At 48.4% G+C, this 21343-nt stretch overlaps 1 protein-coding gene across 1 annotated transcript in view; it reads right to left on the reverse strand.

Moving 5' to 3' along the window:
* kmt2a (lysine (K)-specific methyltransferase 2A) overlaps nucleotides 1-21343 on the reverse strand; it is a 53677-nt gene that overhangs the window by 7302 nt on the left and 25032 nt on the right. The window contains 14 exon segments of the mRNA XM_070433937.1: nucleotides 128-4736; nucleotides 4846-5013; nucleotides 5220-5380; nucleotides 5458-5536; nucleotides 6007-6124; nucleotides 6429-6587; nucleotides 9208-9345; nucleotides 9440-9540; nucleotides 9727-9932; nucleotides 14770-14843; nucleotides 16441-16551; nucleotides 16888-17061; nucleotides 18929-19113; nucleotides 19455-19568. Coding sequence (XP_070290038.1) covers nucleotides 128-4736; nucleotides 4846-5013; nucleotides 5220-5380; nucleotides 5458-5536; nucleotides 6007-6124; nucleotides 6429-6587; nucleotides 9208-9345; nucleotides 9440-9540; nucleotides 9727-9932; nucleotides 14770-14843; nucleotides 16441-16551; nucleotides 16888-17061; nucleotides 18929-19113; nucleotides 19455-19568 — 6397 coding nt within the window.

The raw sequence follows: 21343 nt of genomic DNA on the forward strand, positions 1-21343 counted from the left end.
GTGGTAGAGGGAATTCAAATATGGATATGTAGCAGGTGGCAACCATAGTATCATAACACACGTTTAGTGAACTCAGTATAGTCCTAGTTGATTATTTCATGAGTTATCTTTTATGTGAGAATCTTACCCAGGAGTGGAAGGTGCCCGGTCTCCYTGCGTCTCCCGAGGAGGCTCTGTCTGCCAACCCTTGTGTTTCTTCCCGCTGGCCTTGTCTGGACTCTGCCTCGTCCGCTTGGCTTTCTGCTTCCCTTTCCCAGAGCCCGTAAATGCCGTTGCTGCAGCRCCACACTTCAGCTCTKGTTTCTGCTCTGATGAGGRCCTGGATATAGGCATGGCGCTTGAGCTTTGAGAGCGTGAACTCTGGGAGAACACTCCAACCGGATGTCCCTTGCCGGAGTCTTGTGAGACCGGGCTGGGGGCCAGAGCCACAGGTTGTCCACTAGCATTTGGCGGGTGTTGCTGCCGCTGGAAAGCGCCGCTTTCCGGGTCCACCTGTTGGCTGACGGACATGCTGATGGTCTGATGGGAGGGAATCACGCAGATGCTGCYGGCGATGGAGGTCTGGGCAGGGCTGCACAGCTGAGACATCAGAGGTGCTCCAGACTGGAGGAGCATCTGYTGCTCCGGAAGGCCCAGGTTGTGCGGGGTGGCTTTGAAGAGGAGGCTGCTGATGGGTCCCGTGATTTCAGCGGAGCTGAGCACCGGGGTGCTGAGAGAGACAGAGCCTGGCGCAATGAGGCCKCCGGGCCCRCTGGGCTGAGCCATGGACACCATGTTCAGCACTGCTGACTGGTTGGGGTTGAGCCCCGAGATAGTGCAGGGCAGCAGGTGGGTGGAAGAGTCGTGGCCCAGGATGCCAGGCTGCCCACTGGGAAGAGGCCTCCTCTGCTGGATGGGCTCAAAGTACATGACTCCCGATTTGGGTCTCTTGATAATGTTGGGGACATTGCGGTGAGAAGTGGTGGCGGCCGTGGTCAGGGTGCCCAGCTCGACCAGTCCGGACTGGGCTATCTGTGGCGAGGACAGGTTGATCAGAGTCATGTTGGGTCTCACCTCAGACGGGGCCAGGGTGGGCTGGCTCCTGGAGCGGGCTAGTTTCTTGGTCTTCCGCGGCTGGAGACGGGAAATGGGTCGCTTCTTGCCGTGTCCAGACGCGAGCACCGCCGAGGACGTGGAGATGGAGGCAGCGCTGGACACKATGGTCACGTTGGGGGCMAGGTCGTGCCTCCGTCCGGCCTCGGTCACCAGGATCTGGGGCTCGTGGGAGGGCACCCCGATCAGGAGGCCGGAGGGGGYGCTGGGAATGCCAGGCTGGAAGCCCGCCTGGGTGGTGCCGGTGAAAGTATGGATCTGAGGGTGATGGGACATGGTGCCCAACACTTTACCCCCAGCAGGAAAGATGGGCTGGGAGGTGGTTATCCCRGTGGTGAGCCCTGTGGTTAGAGTCATGGTATCCATCACTCCTGTTGCGCTGACCGATGGCCTGATCTGGATCTTCTGAGTGACACCATTGGGGAGAGTCTGTAGGACGTAGAGGGGTTGCAGATGCTGGTTGACCACTATGAGTTTTTCCGGGCCTGGTTTTAAATGAGAGGTGGTCTGGACGGCCATGCTGGCCACCTGGGAGGGTCCGGGGCTGACTGAAGATGCAGAAGTGATGTACTTCTGTCCCTGGAGAGGCAGGGTTGGGGAGCTGGGTAGGACTGGGGTCCCAGAGCTCCTGGTCAGATCCTGGTTATCTGCTTCGACCACCTGGCCCAGGGAGGGACTAGTGATATGCTCAAACTGCTCCGGGGTCATGTGGCCTTCTCTTACCTGAGATTCTCGGCTACCTCCACTTCCTTCCTGCTGGCTCTCAGGGGACACACCGGCCCCTCTCTGCTGCTTGTCCTCGCCTCCTTTCTCTGCGATGGCATCGTCAGAGGCTGCCAGGGACAGTATGGTGCGTTCTGAGCCCTCTGAGATGAGGCCGCCATGGTTCTGGTTGTTGACCGTGGGGCTGCGAGTGGTCAGGACAGAGAGGTCAGAGGGCAGCTCCAGAGGCAGACCATATGGCTCTTCGACCGAGATGGACGTGCTCACCCCACTCTCCGCGGGCTCAGCACTGGCCAGCGGCCGAGGGAAGTCCTCGAAGAGGTTGTCTTTGCGGCGGTTGACGCCCACCCCATAGCCCTCGTCAAGGGAGAGGAGCTCGGAGGAGGAGGCCTCAGGCTGCTGCCCGAGGGCCTGCATGGAGGGCGTGTTGAGGACAAACTCCATGATGTCCGACGGCAGGATGTTGCCGCAGTCGTCACTGTTGTTGTTGTCCGAGTCTGACTTGAGCAGGTCAGTGCTAAGTGAGAGCTGGGCCTCCAGAGGGTCCTGTCTCTGGGACGACTTCACCCCACCCAGAGGGAGAGAGCTGTCCTTCTGGCTCTTCCTGCCTTCTCGGCTGTTGTTGCTACTGCTGCTCCCACCCCCTCCGCTGCTGTTGTCCGCCTCCTTCCCAGAGTCGTGCTCCAGCTTCTCCATGTGCCTCTCTCTGCCCTTCCTCTTTCCTGTGCCCTTGTGGGAAGAGGACGCTGCGGTGGCCGTGGTGGTGGTGTTGGTGGTGCTCGCGCTGGCGTCACTCTCTGAGCTGTCATCAATGCCGTCCAGCTGGCCAATCTGCTGGTGGCTCAGGAGGCTCCGGGTGGGAACTCCATCCACAGCAGCAACGACCCTCTCCTCCTCCTCATCATCCTTCAGGAAGCGCTGCAGCTGAGAGCCCCTCCCCAGGCACTGGCCCATCCCCTCGATTGAGGGCATCACAGGGCCGGGGTTGATGATGGTGCGGGTGAAGTTGTAATAGTATGGATCCTTGTTGGAACACTGGCTGAATCCCCCTTCCTCTTCTTCTCCGCTGTCCCCTGAGGAGGAGTTACTCCTATCGTCTGCCCCGTCCACTTGGCCTTCGGCCGAGCGCCTACTGCCCCCGGCCTTCCTCTTCCCGGGCCCGTCCCCGCTGCTGCTGTAGAAAGGGATATCCTCCTCTCCATAGGAGCGCACCCCGTAGAAAGGAGTCAGGCCGAAGAACATGTTGGAGCGGGCCCTGGCGCTGCGCCTTGGGTAACGTCGCTTGGCCGAGCCCGAGCAGTCACTGTCGTCCTCGTGGCGTTTGTCCCCGTCGCCGCCTTCCTCCTCCAGCAAGGCGTGGTCATCCCTGTCGCTGGTCCCCTCGTCCTTGGTGCAGTGAGCCAGGAGGCGCTTCTCCTCGCGGTCCTCCGGGTGCAGTGGCGGGCTGGTCGACTCTGAGCTCTCCGAGCAGGCCGACGGGGAGAAGAGCACGGAGCAGGAAGACCTGCGGTGGGGGGGTCCCTCCAGGCCCACTGGACAGATGGAAGTGGTGGTGCAGGAGTCAGAGGAAGTGCTCACGGTGTTAGTCCCGTTCGGGTCGGTCTTCAGCGGCGTCAGGGACGCCTTGACTATAGCCCGCTTTTTGTCTCTAGCAGCCGCGACTTCGTTGGCTGTTACTCTTGCTTGAACCTGTGAAGCCCTCATGCTTCTCTCCGAGGCTAACCTGGGCTGCTTGATGGCCTCTAGGCTGGAGCTGTTCTTCTCAGGACTGGAGAATCTCTCCCTGCTCTTTGAAGATCGTCCTCTTCCCTGATTCTCCAGCTTCTCCACCTCCTGCTTGCCAATGGCTTTGGTGTTGTTGCTGAGGGTTGCAGCCTTGCTGTTGCAGTTCTGAGAGGTCGGGGTTGGAGAGTTAGTGGCTCCACCAGTGTCCTTAGAATTGTTGTTGTTGAGCGTGGGGTTCTTGTTGCTGTTCTGAGGGGTCTTCTCCCTCTCTTTAGATGCCTCTCGGCTGTCGATTGTTCGGACTTTGGAGTGCTTGTCTTTGGTGGTGGTGGCCGAGTGGCTGGAGGGAACAGCCGGGGTGGCTTGGGAGCTCCGTTTGATGAAATCATCCTCAGCCCCCGAAGACCACAGGGGCTTCATGGCGGCGGCAGGGGCTGGCCCCGACAGATAGTCCTGGGACTTCCTCCCAACGCTTTTGTGGAACAGGGGCTGGGGAGACCCCAATTTCCCAGAATCTTTAGAGGCTTGCGCCAAGGTCACACTTCCCTCCTTGGCCGGGTTGCTACTACTACCACCACCACCTCTGTCCTTGGACAGGGTCGTGGTGACACAATGGCGGGAGAGGAGCGTGACGCCAGCCGACAGGTCTGGGACCTTCCCGCCCTGCTTCCCCTTCTCCGCCTGGGATTTGCTGTTGCTGGCCCTTTGGTGCCCTGTCAGGACACCTGTACCTGGTGGTGGGGAGGCCTGGCTCGCTCCTGCCATCCCTGGGGCCATTGGGGAAAGTTTGGGGTTCTCTCCCACAGCCTGCTTGCCAGGCGCACTTTCTTTCCCACTGTCTGTCTTCATCTCAGAGACGCTGTGGTGGTGTCTGTGTTGACCTCCAGGGCTGAGTGAGCTAGTCTCGCGGCTCTGCGTTCGGACTCCGCTGGCGGGCGGCTTCCCCGTATCYCTTAGACCCAGGTCTCTGGAGGCAGAGGAAGAGGAGAGCACAGGGGGTGGGGTGGAAGAGGAGACCAGGGCTAATTGGTTCATGGCGGCAGCCACCCCGGCCCGTGGAGGGGAGACTACCTTCTGTCTGGGCTGGGGGGAGAGGGAAGAGGTGCTGTGGCGCCGGGAGCCGATGCTCCTTAGGCCGGAACTCAGAAGGGGGTCCCCTACCGTCACAATCTCATGGGCCGACTGGAAGGATCCGCCTGCAAAACATGGACATAAACACATTTCACCATACTGCATGTCTCCACGTGTGAATGGGAGTTTACAATGACAGTTTGAGGTAAATGGGGGTAAAGAGTTGGAAGATACCTGGGGATGGAAGTGGTCTGGAGCCAGGGGAGCGCTGGCACGGGGGGTAGCTGGGGTGCCTGTTCCGTGTGTAAACTTTAGGAGGATTGGGGCTCGAGGGCAGCAGGGACAGGCGGTTGGAGGGCTTCAGAGAGTCAAAAGGGCCGGGCACCGGAGAAAGGACTTTATCTGTCAACGAAAAGTTGAATGCAATCAATTCTTCAGAATGCTGCATTTTGGAGGAAGAGCTCGCAAGTAAGCATTTCACTGTACTGTTTACGCCTGCGATAAAATAAACGTATTGAACGCGTTTACACGCCGGCTACGAACTAGACCAAATGCAGTGCCGCAATGAATAACGTAGCGATGCAGCATTCTGGCTCACACACACACACCTAAGATGGGCGTAAAAGGGCTGTGGGAGATGGTGCGGTTCTCCTCTGGAAGAGCACTCTTTAGGTCCGGCTCCACCACGGTGGGACGACACACCAGGATCCTGCAGGTGTAGACACACCGCTTCCGGGCGTCTAGAGTGCTCCAGTACACCCTGGAACACCTGTGGTGACAGAAACCAGCAAATTGATCAGTCTTCTGTTGCACTGACCGCTTCACATTAAAAAAAAGTGTACTTACTGGTAGCCGATGGGGAAGAGTTTGCGCTCGCAATCCGAGAGCTCGGTCAGTATTCCAAGGCAATCGATCGTCATGGAGCCTGCGATGGAAAAAATAATAATAAAGTTTGAACCCCCAAATCCAAGGAGGCCATTCAGAAACATGTTTGTTGGGCCAGCTAGTGTCTCAAAACTCTGCGAACGCCCCTGGCCGTTTCACTACTTTGGGAAAGCCCTGAAATAGCACAGCTTATTCACCTAATTCAAGGACTTGATGATCAGTTGACCATTTGATAAAATCAGGCGTGCTGCATAGCTCTGGAATAGATCAAATATGATCAGATAACGGCTGGGGTTCCCAGGGAGAGGTTACAGACAGAGTAAGCAGAGCCATACGTAGTGTGTATCCCAAACGGCACCCTATTCTCTATATAGTACACTACTTTTGACCAGAGCCCTATGGGTCCTGGTCAAAAGTAATGCCTTAAATAGGAAATTGGGTGCCGTTTGGGACTAGTCCATAGAGGTCTCTATATATGGCTGTGGAGGGGGATAATATACACACACACACCTATCATCATGTGGATGTTCTCCGGCTGAAGACCGGTCAGGAACTTCCTCCGCAGGCTGACCCCCTCCAGGTCCACCAGGATCCTCCGCGTGACCTCGAAGCCAGACTCGGACACCACCTGGGCAAGGAAGTCATGCATTTCAAACAAAGTACCCACAAGTGCGCCCTTCTCCTCACCATGACCTCAGTTTGACCCATGCTGCAGTATGATTCCGATAGATACGGGCTAATTGCATGCATGTTGTTTTTACCTTTTACCAGTAAGCCAGAGCTTTAAAAAAAACAAAAAACAGACATTGAATCAACATTTTTATCTGTAAAGTTTTGGTATGTTCTAGATGTTTCATTTGTGTGTGATGCTGCAGGTGGGTAAGGGAGGTGGGCTGGAGAAGATAAGGAAGGAGTTCTGCTTTGCGTCTCACCTCTCCTTTGATGAGGTCCCGGTGGCGCTGGCAGTAGACCTTCTTGTCCTCCAGGAAGACACAGTGGCGCTGCCGGGCGCACATGAAGTGGTAGTTTCTGGTGCAGGAGGTCAAGCAGCAGCCCACTGTGGCGCCGGGACGTTGGCAGTTCTCGCAGCGCTGCCGGGAGGAAAACAAACATCACAGGACACTGCCATTAGACATAGATAGATAAATCAGCAACACCGACTCAAGGTCATTTGAGTAAAAATAAATAAAATAAAAAATAAAAAAATAAAGACACTTTTGTATATTTAGTATCAAGATCATGCATAATAGAAGACACAATGCAAATGATGCACAGAATCAAGTAATGGCAACATGCCTTTTCAAGTGAAACACACACTACATGACCAAAAGTATGTGGACAGCTGCTTGTCAAACCTCTCATTCCAAAATCATGGGCATTAATATGGATTTGGTCCCCCCTTCACTGCTATACCAGCCTCCACTCTTCTGGGAAGGTTTCCCACTAAATGTTGGAACATTGCTGCGGGGACTTGCTTCCATTTAGCCACAAGAGCAATAGTGAGGTCGGGCACTGATGTTGGGCGATTAGGCCTGGCTCGCAGCCGGCGTTCCAATTCATCCCAAAAAGTGCTTGATGTGGTTGAGTTCAGGGCTCTGTGCAGCCCAGTCATGTTCTCCCAGACCGATCTCAACAAACCATTTCTGTATGGACCTCGCTTGGTGCACAGGGGCATTGTCATGTTGAAACAGGAAAAGGGCCTTCCCAAAAGTTGGAAGCACAGAATCGTCTACAATATCATTGTATGCTGTAGCGTTAAGATCTCCCTTCACCGGACCTAAGGGGCCTAACCATGAACCATTCCTCCAAACTTTACAGTTGGCACTATGCATTGGGAAGGTTGCGTTCTCCTGGCATCCGCCAAACCCAGATTTGTGCGTTGGACTGTCAGATGGTGAAGCACGATTCATCCCTCCAGAGAACGCATTTCCACTGCTCCAACTGACGAACTGATGAAAGGTGGCATCCTATGACGGTGCCACGTTGAAAGTCACTGAGCTCTTCAGTAAGGCCATTCTACAGCCAATGTTTGTCTATGGAGATTGCATGGCTTTGCTTTCGATTTTACACACCTGTCAGCAACGCGTGGCTGAAACAGCCAAATCCACACATTTTAAGGGGTGTACTAAATTAATATACACTATGCATACAAAAGAATCTCCATTTACTAAGAATAAACATTGCTTTCGCAAAGTATTCAGACCCCTTGACTTTTCCCCCAAAAAATGTACGATAAAGCGTTATTCTAAAATGTATTTAAAAAAATGTTTTCCCCCCAATCTGTACACAACACCCCCATTAGGACAAAGAAAAAAATAGGTTTAGAAATATCACATTTACAAAAGTATTAAGACCCTTACTCAGTAATTTGTTGAAGCACCTTTGGCAGCGATTCCATCCTCGAGTCTTCTTGAGTATGACGCTACAAGCTTGTCACACCTGTATTTGGGGAGTTAGTACCATTCTTCTCTGCAGATCATCTCAAGCTCTGTCAGGTTGGATGGGGAGCATTGAAGCACAGCTATTTTCAGGTCTTACCAGAGATGTTTGATCGGGTTCAAGTCCGGGCTCCGGCTGGGCCACTCAAGGACATTCAGAGACATGTACCGAAGCTACTCCTGCGTTGTCTTGGCTGTGTACTTAGGGTCATTGTCCTGTTGGAAGGTGAACCTTTGCCCCAGTCTGAGGTCCTGAGCGCTCTGGAGCAGGTTTTCATTAAACATTTAAATGTTTTATTTTATTTAACCTTTATTAAATAAACTAGGCAAGTCAGTTAAGAACAAATTCTTATATACAATGACTGCCTACTCCATCCAAACCCGGACGACACTGGGCCATTTGTGCGCCGCCCTATGGGACTCCCAATCACGGCCGGATGTGATACAGCCTGGATTCGAACCAGGTACTATAGTGATGCCTCTTGCACAGAGTTACAGTTTTTTAGACCGCTGCGCTACTCGGGAGCCCAAAATCCTTCATCAAGGATCTCTACATTTCGCTGTGATCCTGACTAGTCTCCCAGTCCCTGCTGCTGAAAAACATCCCCACAGCACGATACTGCCACCACCATGCGTCACCCTTAGGGATGGTGCCATGTTTCCTCCAGACGTGACGCTTGGCATTCAGGCCAAAGAGCTCAATCTTGGTTTCATCAGACCAGAGAATCTTGTTTCTCATGGTCTGAGATTCCTTTAGGTGCCCTTTGGCAAACTCCAAGTGGGCTGTCATGTGCCTTTTACTGAGGAGTGGCTTCCGTCTGGCCACTCTACCATAAAGGCCTGATTAGTGGAGTGCTACAGAGATGGTTGTCCTTCTGGAAGGTTCTCCCATCTCCACAAAGGAATTCTGTCAGACTGACCATAGGGTTCTTGGTCCCTTCTCCCCCGATTTTGGCCAGGTGGCCTACTCTGGGAAGAGTCTTGGTGCAAACAGGATGCACCTTAGCTCAATTGAGTCTCATAGCAAAGGGTCTGAATACTTATCTAAATAAGTTCATTTTATAATAAATTTAGCAAAAATCTCTAATAACCTGTTTTCGCTTTGTCATTATGGGGTATTGTGTGTAGATTGCAGAGGACCTTTTGTTGTTTTAATAAATGTTATACTAAGGCTGTAAAGTAAAAAAAATATGGAAAAAGCCAAGGGGTCTGAATATTTTCCGAAAGCACTGTACATCTCGTACAAACAGGTATTTTGGTTTATCAGTCTTACCAACTGTTTCCCTCGGATGACGGCCATGTGGACGTTTTTCAGAGAGCCATCGTCATCCTCGAACACCTCGGCTGACCACAGGGCACAGTTCACGTGGGTCCACTCGTTCTGCCCGATGTACAGCAGCCTGCCGCCCTCCTGGAACCAGACACAAGCACAAAGAACACGATCAAGAGCTGTACCACGACTAATCGCGACTGCTAAGGTGGTGCTAAGCACAACTTTGACTTACGTTGGTGTTATCGTCTCCGTACTTGAGACACAGCACACACTGCCGGTTGTCGCTGACGCCAGGGGGTGGGAGCAGCTCAGGACTGTCTTCACAGCTCAGGTCTGAGAGAGACAAGAATGCAAGCCACAAACACATCATTTCCTGCAACTGAAACAGTATCAAAAAGTGTATCCATTAAATACTTAGTGTAGGTGTGTAACCTAAATGGCACCATATTCACTATATAGGGAAAGGTGCACTACTTTTGTCCCTAGGTGTTGCCCTATAGTTGTGTTGAGCAGACTCACCGTGGAGCATAGGGGGTGTTTGAGGAGGTAGAGGCCGGGGCGGAGGGGGGGAGGAGTAGGGCTCTCCGGGGGTCTTGGGGCAAGGGGCCGGGATGATCTTCTTCCTGAGGGGCTGCCCGGCGCGGGCGATCTCCTCGCGCTCCTGCCACTGGGCGTAGTTGTGGTCCAGGGAGGGGGGCAGCACGGCGTTGGGGAGGAGGCCACTGCTGCAAGAGAAACAGACAGGTAGAGACTCAGACCCGGTTTGAAACCTTTATAAAACACATCCTTCCACTCTTGAAGTGTTAACACTGAATTGGTGAAAGCAAGTTTTTCCACTGCATTGATTTCACCAATTATGTCAATTTAGATCAGTGAACACAGTAGTTCAAGTACAGCAACAACATATGAACAGGGTCTAACACAGATTGCAATAATTCTCAAACTGTTATACCTCCAAGCAGTGCATTTGGTACATTTTCAAGAGCGCAGACAAACCAAAATGTAAATTATAATCTAACCGCTTATAACCTTCTGAACGACTCACTAGATTGGGTTTACAACTTTAATTAGCCAAAACACAAAAAAGGCCACGGTAGCAGATAATGGACCCCATCAGATATTTATGTAGTTGGTTCTGTTTAGTAACTAATATACAGTGCATTCAGTAAGTATTCAGTTACAGCCTTATTCTAAAACTGATTAAAATTGTTTTTCCCCCTTCAGTCTACACACAACAACCCATAAAAAAACACTTAAATATTACAGAAATATTCAGACGCTTCACTCAGTACTTTGTTGAAGTGCCTTTAGTAGCGCTCCACACTGTCCTTTCCCACCTGGACAAAAGGAACACCTACGTGAGAACGCTGTTCATTGACTACAGCTCAGTGTTCAACACCGTAGTGCCTTCAAAGCTCGTCACTAAGCTAAGGACCCTGGGACTATCACCTCCCTCTGCAACTGGATCCTGGAATTCCTGACGGGCCACCCCCAGGTGGTAAGGGTAGGCAACAACATCTGCCACGCTGATCCTCAACACGGGGGCACCTCCGGGGTGCGTGCTCAGTCCTCCTGTACTCCTGTACCCATGACAGCATGGCCAGGCATGACTCCAACACCATCATTAAGTTTGCCGACGACAAACCAGTGGTAGGCCTGATCCCCGAGAACGATGAAACAGCCTATAGGGAGAAGGTCAGAGACCTGGCCGTGTGGTGCCAGGATAGCAACATCTACCTCCAAGTGTTCAAGACAAAGGAGATGATTGTGGACTACAGGAGGAGGAGGCCCGGACACGCCCCAATTCTCATCGACAGGGCTGTAGTGGAGCTGGTTGAGAGCTTCAAGTTCCTTGGTGTCCACATCACCAACAAACTATCATGGTCCAAACACACCAAGACAGTCGTGACGAGGGCACGACAAAGCCTATTCCCCTCAGGAGACTGAAAAGATTTGGCATGGGTCCTCAGAGCCTCAAAAAGTTCTACAGCTGCACCATCGAGAGCATCCTGGCTGGTTGCATCACCACCTGGTATGGCAACTGCTCGGACTCTGACTGCAAAGCACTACAGAGGGTAATACGTAGGCCCAGTACATCACTGGGGCCAAGCTTCCTGCCATCCAGGACCTCTATACCAGGCTGTGTCAGAGGAAGGCCCTAAAAATGGTCAAAGACTCCAGCCACCTTAGTCAAAGACTGTTCTCTCTGCTACAGCACGGCAAGCTGTACCGGAGCGTCTAGTCTTAACTTCTACCCGCAAGCCATAAGACTCCTGAACAGCTAACCAAATGGCTACCTGGACTATTTGCATTGTCCCCCCACCCCCTCTTACCACTGCTGCTACTCTCTGGTTCGCTACCTACATATTACCTCGACTAACCTGAGCCCCCGCACATTGACTCTGTACCGGTACCCCCTGTATATAGCCTCACTATTGTTATTTTACTATTTTTTTTACTTAACTTGTTTGGGATAGGGGGAAGCATTTTCACTTTTGGATGAATAGCGTGCCCAGAGTGAACTGCCTCCTACTCAGTCCCAGATGCTAATATATGCATATTATTTTTAGTATTGGATAGAAAACACTGACGTTTCTAAAACTGTTTGAATGATGTCTGTGAGTATAACAGAACTCATATGGAAGGCAAAAACCTGAGAAAGAATCCAAACAGGAAGTGGGAAATCTGAGGTTTGTAGTTTTTGAACTCACCCCTATCGAATACACAGTGGGATATGGGTTAATTTTCACTTCCTAAGGCTTCCACTAGATGTCAACCGTCTTTAGAACGTTGTTTCAGGCTGCTCATGTGAAGGGGGTTCGGATGGGAGCTGTTTGACTAAGGGGTCTGCCTACAGCCTTGTTCTCAGTCACTTGAGGGGTAGCTCTCGTTCCATTGGTTTTCTACAGACAATGGAATTCTCCGGTTGGAACATTATTGAACTTATGATAAAAACATCCTAAAGATTGATTCTATACTTAGTTTGACAAGTTTCTTCGACTTTTTGAACGTTTCGTTCCGAATGGACCAGATCGCGCTTTTGGATTTGTTTTAACAAAAGAAGCTATTGGACATAAATGGCCATAGATGATGGACATTATCAAACAAAACAAGCATTTATTGTGGAACTGCATTCTGATGAAGATCATCAAAGGTAAGTGAATATTTATAATGCTATTTATGAATAATGTTGACTACCCAACATGGCGGATATTTCTCTGGCTGGTTTGGGCTCTGAGCGCCGTTCTCAGATTATGCTTTTTCCGTATTTTTGTTTTAATCTGACACAGCGGTTGCATTAAGGAAAAGTGTATCTAAAGTTCCATGTATAATAGTTGTATTTTCATCAACATTTATTATGAGTATTTCTGTGAATTCATGTGGCTCTCTGCAATATCACTGCATGTTTTGGAACTACTGAACGTAACCCCAATGTAAAATAAGATTTTTGGATATAAATATGAACTTTACCGAACAAAACATACATGTATTGTGTAACATGAAGTCCTATGAGTGTCATCTGATGAAGATCATCAAAGGTTAGTGATTCATTTTCTCTCCATTTGTGCCTCCTCTCTTTGACGGGAAAAATGGCTCGGTTTTTCTGTGACTTGGTGGTGACCTAACATAATCGTTTGTGGAGCTTTCGCTGTAAAGCATTTTTTAAATCAGACACTGTGGCTGGATTAACGAGAATTTCTATCTTTAAAATGGTGCCTAATACTTGTATGTTTGAGAAATTTGATTTATGAGATTTGTTGATTTGTATTTGGCGCCCTGCTATTTCATTGGCTGTCCACGAGGGGTTCCGCTAGCGGAACTTATTTTTCTTAAAACCGCATTGTTGGTTAAGGGCTTGTCAGTAAGCATTTCATTCAAAGGTTGTTGTATTCGGCGCAGGTAAAATACAATTTGATTAGATTTGATCCCTCGCCTAATTGGAGTAAACTAATGGACAACAACACTTAGGTTTCTACATACTGTATACATTTCACAGATGCAGGACCATTTACAACAGTTATGTTGTGTTCGATTTTAGTCCCATCCTTTTTTCAACTGTGCTGTTTCACAAAAGTTCTGAACCTTTCTATTCTCATAGATTCTACATTTTGTAAATTAAAGCAACATTTTTGATAAGAGTATTATTCATCGATTGACTGACTTAATTACCCAGCAGTGCTATTTGCAGTTAGTTCCAGGTAAACATTGCAATTCTTCAGCCATTCCTGGACCTGCAACCAAAAAGAAGCTACATACAGACAGTACCAAAACAAAATGACCTAATGATTCAGTCTCATCACAGAAAAATCTGCAGATCTGGGAAGGTTAATATCCCATTTATCATTACTGCAAGAATTTTGTATAATAATTCAAATTGAAAAATTAAGTTTTGAATCCAGCATTGTTTTGTGTATCAGTTCATAAACCATGTGCCATGGAATCGGTACATCGAAAATCTCTTAAACTCTTCTGCAACCTGTATGGAGCAGCGGTCAATTTTTGGGTCCTTAAATGAAACTGGTACACTTTATTTATCACCACTTTCTTTAGCCAATTTTTGACTTTAATGCAGGGCTGACAGACAAGTTCCTTACTTTCTCCCCCTTCCACTTGGCTCTTCCATTTTTGCGGTCATGCTGGAATTAGTTGGTTGTAATAAGCTAGCTCTTTCACTTACACGGTGAATCCTTGAATAATGCTCTCTCTGCTGGCTGTTGTAATACTTTATAAGCCACGTTGTTGGTAGGGACAGCATCCACTTTCAAAAGCAATGCTTCGCTGAAGCTCCCCTTCCATCGTTGTGCCTCGCAGATTGACGAGTAGACGCCCAATTTGTCCGCCTCATTCTTACAAATGTATCGCATTTTTTGCCAAAGTGTTTAATTTGCTTTGGCTTTTTAATTCCTCACTGTGCAATGCTGACCACGGGGCTTTGTCGGATTGTTTCCGTAGTTAGAGCTGATTTGGAGAAAACCTCAAACCAAACTTCTAGAACAATATTACWGTATTATAAAAAAATCAAGATACGTTTTTGATTTGGGAATGTTCTCTTAGGGGTGTTCCAAGTTACTATATGCGTTTCTGGCATTGAGAAATAGCTGCTWCACGCACTTTAAATATTTTAAATCAACAAATGGGGTTGAAAGGCAGGACTAAAAATCAGCGCTGCTAAAACCGCAGGGCGACCACAGAGGAGTGTTCAAAGCTCATTATGTCAAAAGGGACACGGGCTGGCCCCCCTTCTCACAATGGAAGTGGGAGCATGCACAATTCATGATCTATGGCAAGAAGAGATCTAAACATTCAGATGGGACTTGGCTCCTCGAGCGGGTCTGTCAGTGTTTACACAGATACATAGAGGCCTACAACGCATGGGAGTATCAGAGAGTACATTGAAAAGTTAAGTTCACTTAAGATATAAGCTATATCTTGAGTCATAATATACTGTAACAATAATTCAGTTTGTCATTTCAATATGAATCATTAATGCGACAGGCAGCATGTGTACCGATCTATTAGTCTCTTGTGTAATCTCATTGATATGTTGCTGTTAACACTCACTTGGGGGAGAATTTGTGCGTTTCCCAGAATCTGGACTCCTTGACTTTGAACCAAGGGAATACGCGCTCCATTTGCTGCAACAGAGACGGGGAAAATAGACGTTAAAGGCCCACTGCAGTCAAAAACCTGAGTTGCATGTGTTATATATACATTTCTACACTATGGAGGTTGTAGTAATACTGTGAAAATGATGAAAATGCCCTTTTAGTGTAAGAGCGGTTTGAAAAGACCACCTGACATGTCAGCCTGTTTTGGTGGGATGGAGTTTTGGCCTTCCATGGTGACGTCGCCATGCGGTAAATTAGTTCATAGACCAATAAGAGTTCCAAACCTCTCTGCCAATAACAGCTCATTTTCAGTTTTCCCTTCCCCACTCAGACCGCTGACATTCCTAGCCAAATTCTTGCTTGAGAAATTGCCCTTKGCTAAGAAGCTTTTTCTGTTTCTTTTTTTTTACCATTTTAATTGAAAAACACATTAAGGTACTTAAATTGTTACACAGATATGATTTGATATGGAGATAAAAACAGATACATTGGGCCCTTAAAAAAAAAGGTACAGTCTGGGACGCCCTACATAGTGCACTACTTTTGACGAGAGCCCCATTGCTCCTGGTCAAAAGTATTACCCTGCCATTTGAGAAGCAGCCCGTCTACCAGTGGAGTCAAATCAGGGTGAATACTAGCGTAGTGAACAAAAATATAAATGGAACATGTAAAGTGTTGGTCCCATGTTTCATGAGCTGAAATTAAAAAGATCCCAGAAATATTCCATATGCACAAAAAGCTTAATTCTCTCAAATTGTGCACAAATTTGTTTATATCCCTGTTAATGAGCATCTAATTTTCMAAGATAATCCATCTACCTGACAGGTGTGGCATATCAAGAAGCTGATTAAAGAGCATGGTCATTACACAGGTGCACCTTGTGCTGGGGACAATAAAAGGCCATTCTAAAATGTGCAATTGTGTCACACAACACAATGCCACAGATGTCTCAAGTTGAGGGAGTGTTCAATCGGCATGCCGACTGCAGGAAAGTCCACCAGAGCCGTTGCCAGAGAATGGAATGTTTCTCTACCGACTTGGCAGTACATCCAACCGGCCTCACAACCGCAGAGCAGGTGTATGGCGTCATGTGGTCGAGCGGWTTGCTGATGTCAGCGTTGTGAACAGAGTGCCTCATGGTGGCGGTGAGGTTATGGTAAGGGCAGGCATAAGCTACGGACAACGAACACAATTGCGTTTTATCGATGGCAATTTGAATGCACAGAGATACCGTGGCCCATTGTCGTGCCACAATCAACAGCCTGATCAACTCTATGTGAAGGAGATGTGTCGCACTGCATGAGGCAAATGGTGATCACACCTTATACTGACTGGGTATCTGATCCAAGCCCCTAAAAATAAAAAAAGGTATCTCTGACCAACAGATGCATATCTGTATTCCCAGTTATGTGAAATGTATAGATTAGGGCCTAATGAATTTATTTCAATTGACTGATTTCCTTAGGGGTTAAATACAGGTTAAATAAAAATACAAACCTAAAAATGAACTAACTCAGTAAAATCTTAAATTGTTGCATGTTGCGTTTATATATTTCTTCAGCATACTACTGAAACGGAGGCTGAGCAAGCTCTCTGTAGGTTAATTCCTGTTGGATCTCCTCACCCGGATAAAGAAGGACTTGACCATGCTATTGGCTTTCCTGTTCTCTGGCTGCCCGCCGTCTGAGTTGATGGCCATCTGGATGATCTTCACTACGTCGTCACTGAACTCAAGCTGAAAGAGAGAAGAGAGAAAACACCACACTGAGTGAGTGACACACTGCCCTCCATCTCATCCCTCTCTCTGACCGTGAACTGCGTTTGAACTCGGAGCGAAGAGAGCTCCCCGGGGATGAGCATTCATGCCACTACTCAGGTGTCTGTGGATGATGTGGCTCTGCACTCATACAAACATAGCTCCTGTTCTCACACAATGCTGGGTGGATGCTGATGGGATGAAAGGATTGAAATGGACTGAGACAACAGATGCTTTTGCGGGGCAGTTGATTGAATGCGTTTTTCAAAGTGCAAGTTGTGAGATCACATGAGTGGGATGTGATTTTAGACTCACCACAGACTTGTAGCGCCCGGTGGCCAACTTCTTCTCCACCGACTCCAGGTCGAGGGGGGAGTCGTTGGGGGGCTTGACCTCGGTCAGGACCGGGGGGTCGGGCCCCTCGGGGGAGCGACGTGTTGGTAAACTCTCCTCCGTCTCGGGATTCAACTCAGGCGGCTTCATCACAGCCTAAAGAGAGCGAGAGATGGAGATATAGCGGGGAGGGAAGACAGTCAAATTACAAAACACATCTGATCCATTTGCTCTCCTAACATGTCACAGACATACAAAGAAAATATGTACAGTGGCAAGACAAAGTATGTGAACCCTTTACAATGATCTGGATTTCTGCATAAATTGGGTCATAAAATTTGATCTGATCCGTCATCTAAGTCACAACAATAGACAGTCTGCTTGAACTAAAAACAGACAAATGATTTTATTTTTCTTGTCTATATTGATTCTACATCATTTAATCATTCACAGTGTAGGTTGGGGAAAGTATGTGAACCCCCTAGGCTAATGACATCTCCAAAAGCTGATTGAGTCAGCTAACCTGGAGTCCAATCCTTGAGCCGAGATCGGAGATGTTGGTTAGAGCTGCCCTGCCCTATAAAAACAAAAAAACACAACAACATTTAAGTTTGATATCCACAAGAAGCATTGCCTGATGTGAACCATGTCTCAACCAAAAGATCTCAGAAGACCAAAGATTAAGAATTGTGGACTTGCATAAAGCTGTAAAGGGTTACAAAAGTTACTATAAAAGCCTTGATGTTCATCAGTCCACGGTAAGACTTGTCTATAAATGGAGGAAGTTCAGCACTGTTGCTACTCTCCCTAGGAGTGGCCGTCCTGCAAAGATGACTGCAAGAGCACAGCGCAGAATGCTCAATGAGGTTAAGAAGAATCCTAGAGTGTCAGCTAAAGACTTACAGAAATCTCTGGAACATGCTAACATCTCTGTTGACGAGTGTACGTTACGTAAAACATTATACAAGAATGGTGTTCATGGGAGGACACCACGGAAGAAGCCACTGCTGTCCAAAAAAAACATTGCTGCACGTCTGAAGTTCGCAAAAGAGAATCTGGCAAAATATTCTGTGGACAGATGAAACTAAAAGTTGAGTTGTTTGGAAGGAAAACACACTATGTGTGGAGAAAAAGGCACAGCAACATCAAAACCTCATCCCAACTGTAAACTATGGTGGAGGGTGCATCATGGTTTGGGGCTGCTTTGCTGCCTCACCTTGCCATCATCGACAAAAAATTAACTCCAAAGTTTATCAAGACATTTTGCAGGAGAACGTAAGGCTATCTGTCCTCCAATTGAATCTCAACAGAAGTTGGGTGATGCAACAGGACAATGACCCCAAACACATAAGTAAATCAACAACAGAATAAAATACGACTTCTGGAGTGGCCCAGTCAGAGTCCTGACCTCAACCTGATTGAGAAGATGTGGCATGACCTCAAGAGAGAGGTTCACACCAGACATCCCAAGAATATTTCGGAACTGAAGCAGTTTTGTAAAGAGGAACAGTCCAAAATACCTCCTGACTGTTGTGCAGGTCTGATCTGCAACTACAGAAAACATTTGGTTGAGGTTATTGCTGCCAAAGGAGGGTCAACCAGTTAATAAATCCAAGGGTTCACATACTTTTTCCAACCTACACGGTGTGTTCAATAAAGACATGAAAACATATAATTGTTTGTGTTCATTGTTTAAGCAGACTGTATGTCTATTGTGGTGACTGAAAATTTATGGCCAATTTATGCAGAAGTCCAGGTAATTCCAAAGGGTTGACATACTTTTTGCCACAGTTGAATCTGTTGGGCCAGGTGTTTTTCCTGGTCATGTGACCAAACTCTAGGCCCTAGTTATAGCCAAAAATCCAGGGCCCAGAGTTTTTCCTGACCCTGTCACATCAGCAGGAACAACTTGGCCAGGTTACACCCCACAACCAGAGCTTTAAGTCTTTCCCTGGTGAAGTTACATGGTCAGGAAAAACTCCTGGCCCAAAACATGCAACCCGATATCCCCTTCTCTCCTCACCTGTCTGTAGCGGAGCAGGTGCGTAGAGGTGCGGGAGTTGAGCAGTGCGGTGAGGACCTGGCGCACCAAGCCCTGCAGCTCCTTCTCCAGGGCCGTCCTCCACTCGGCCGGGTGGCGCTTCGTACAGTTTGTGCAGGTGTAGGCCACGCTCTCTGGCAGATTGGACAGCAGCTCGTACATCTCGTCTGGTGGTGGGAGACAAGGGAGCAGAGAGGAGGTTGACTTTTTACACTAATGTATCGGTTGGTTGGTCAATTCTCAGTATCAAAAGTGTTGACAACAGATCCATGCCGAGTATATGACTATGGAAAGGCATTTTACAAGTGTTTTKGGGTATATCAACAGAAGTTGAAATTGATAAACACATTTAAATATAATACCCCTAAGTTGTGAACATATAGCAGCCAAGAGAGAGAACGGTGCCGAGTTCAAATCTGTATCACATCATAACGGGAGAGGTGTTGAAAAACAGACAGACGGCATTGTTTCCCGTGAGTCGAGTTGTGAAACAAGAGCGCCCGCTAACCTGTGAGGTTCTCACACTTGGAGTGGACCCAGTGGTCACACCTCCCACACTGCATCATCTTGCTGTCGTAGTCGTCTTCGTCATAGCACTTATCGCAAAGGGGGCAGAAGTTACCTGGAAAACACAAGTCGTTGGGTCATAGAAGAAAAATCTCTCACCAGACCCTACTCAACCCTTCTAATAGTACTGAGGAGACAGATGCCAGGGTCATGTTCTTTAGGGACAAAACTGACTGAAACCAGAAGGGACTACCTGGACTTTGMCAACTAGAAACATTGTTTTCTGTAGCAAAACATTTTATATATCAATGTGCCCCCCTAATGAATGCTTTTGACATTTTCCTTGGTCAATTACAGATGTAGACAGTGAGACAATAGCCCGAGTACTGTAGAGCTAGATCATTCTACATTACTTGAGACCAGAGGTCTCAATTTGGTCACACGTGTGACAAAATATTTTGCTGTGCGACCATGTYTTAYTTTGGGAGCACTGTGTGACTTATTGTTATCTCCCAGAAAAATAGTTGTAGTAATGACAGGGCTTCCAWGTATCGTTGTTTCCAAGTGCCCTAGAGAAACTAGCGAGTGCCTATTCGTTAGCGTCATGGTTGCGCCACTACTACAGCGAAAACGGCTTGCCTCTAGCCCAACCAGGTCAAGAGCTGACCCATATTAATGGTGCAACATTTTTTATATTCCTATAGCAGCTCGCCGAGGCCGCATTATACATTCGTAAACTACGTGTTGGGCAGTTCTAAAAGTACTCACGGGTGGACGTTGTTAACCATTTGTTTACACTTTGTTCARTCATGTTACCTCATTGACTGGCTAACAACCTGGTTGGGGGCACAGAAAGGAAAAGGGATGGCTTCTTCAGGAGGTCAATGATAGACAGATCTCTTGCATGTTGCCATCACAAACCTGATGTTTTGAAGAGACTATGTACCATTTTCAACGTAATGTACCGCAATAGGAAAATACACTGCTCAAAAAAATAAAGGGAACACTTAAACAACACAATGTAACTCCAAGTCAATCACACTTCTGTGAAATCAAACTGTCCACTTAGGAAGCAACACTGATTGACAATACATTTCACATGCTGTTGTGCAAATGGAATAGACAAAAGGTGGGAATTATAGGCAATTAGCAAGAGACCCCCAAAAAAGGAGTGATTCTGCAGGTGGTGACCATAGACCACTTCTCAGTTCCTATGCTTCCTGGCTGATGTTTTGGTCACTTTTGAATGCTGGCGGTGCTCTCACTCTAGTGGTAGCATGAGACGGAGTCTACAACCCACACAAGTGGCTCAGGTAGTGCAGCTCATCCAGGATGGCACATCAAATGCGAGCTGTGGCAAGAAGGTTTGCTGTATCTGTCAGCGTAGTGTCCAGAGCATGGAGGCGCTACCAGGAGACATGCCAGTACATCAGGAGACGTGGGGGAGGCCGTAGGAGGGCAACAACCCAGCAGCAGGACCGCTACCTCCGCCTTTGTGCAAGGAGGAGCACTGCCAGAGCCCTGCAAAATGACCTCCAGAGGCCACAAATGTGCATGTGTCAGCATATGGTCTCACAAGGGTCTGAGGATCTCATCTCGGTACCTAATGGCAGTCAGGCTACTCTGGCGAAGCACATGGAGGGCTGTGCGGCCCCACAAGAAATGCCACCCCACACCATGATTGACCCACCGCCAAACCGGTCATGCTGGAGGATGTTGCAGGCAGCAGAACGTTCTCCACGGCGTCTCCAGACTCTGTCACGTCTGTCACATGTGCTAGTGTGTACCGGCTTCATCTGTGAAGAGCACAGGGGCCAGTGGGCGAATTTGCCAATATTGGTGTTCTCTGGCAAACGCAAAACGTCCTGCACGGTGTTGTGCTTAAGCACA

The sequence above is a fragment of the Salvelinus sp. IW2-2015 genome, linkage group LG22, assembly GCF_002910315.2.
Source record: "Salvelinus sp. IW2-2015 linkage group LG22, ASM291031v2, whole genome shotgun sequence".
Taxonomy (NCBI): domain Eukaryota; kingdom Metazoa; phylum Chordata; class Actinopteri; order Salmoniformes; family Salmonidae; genus Salvelinus; species Salvelinus sp. IW2-2015.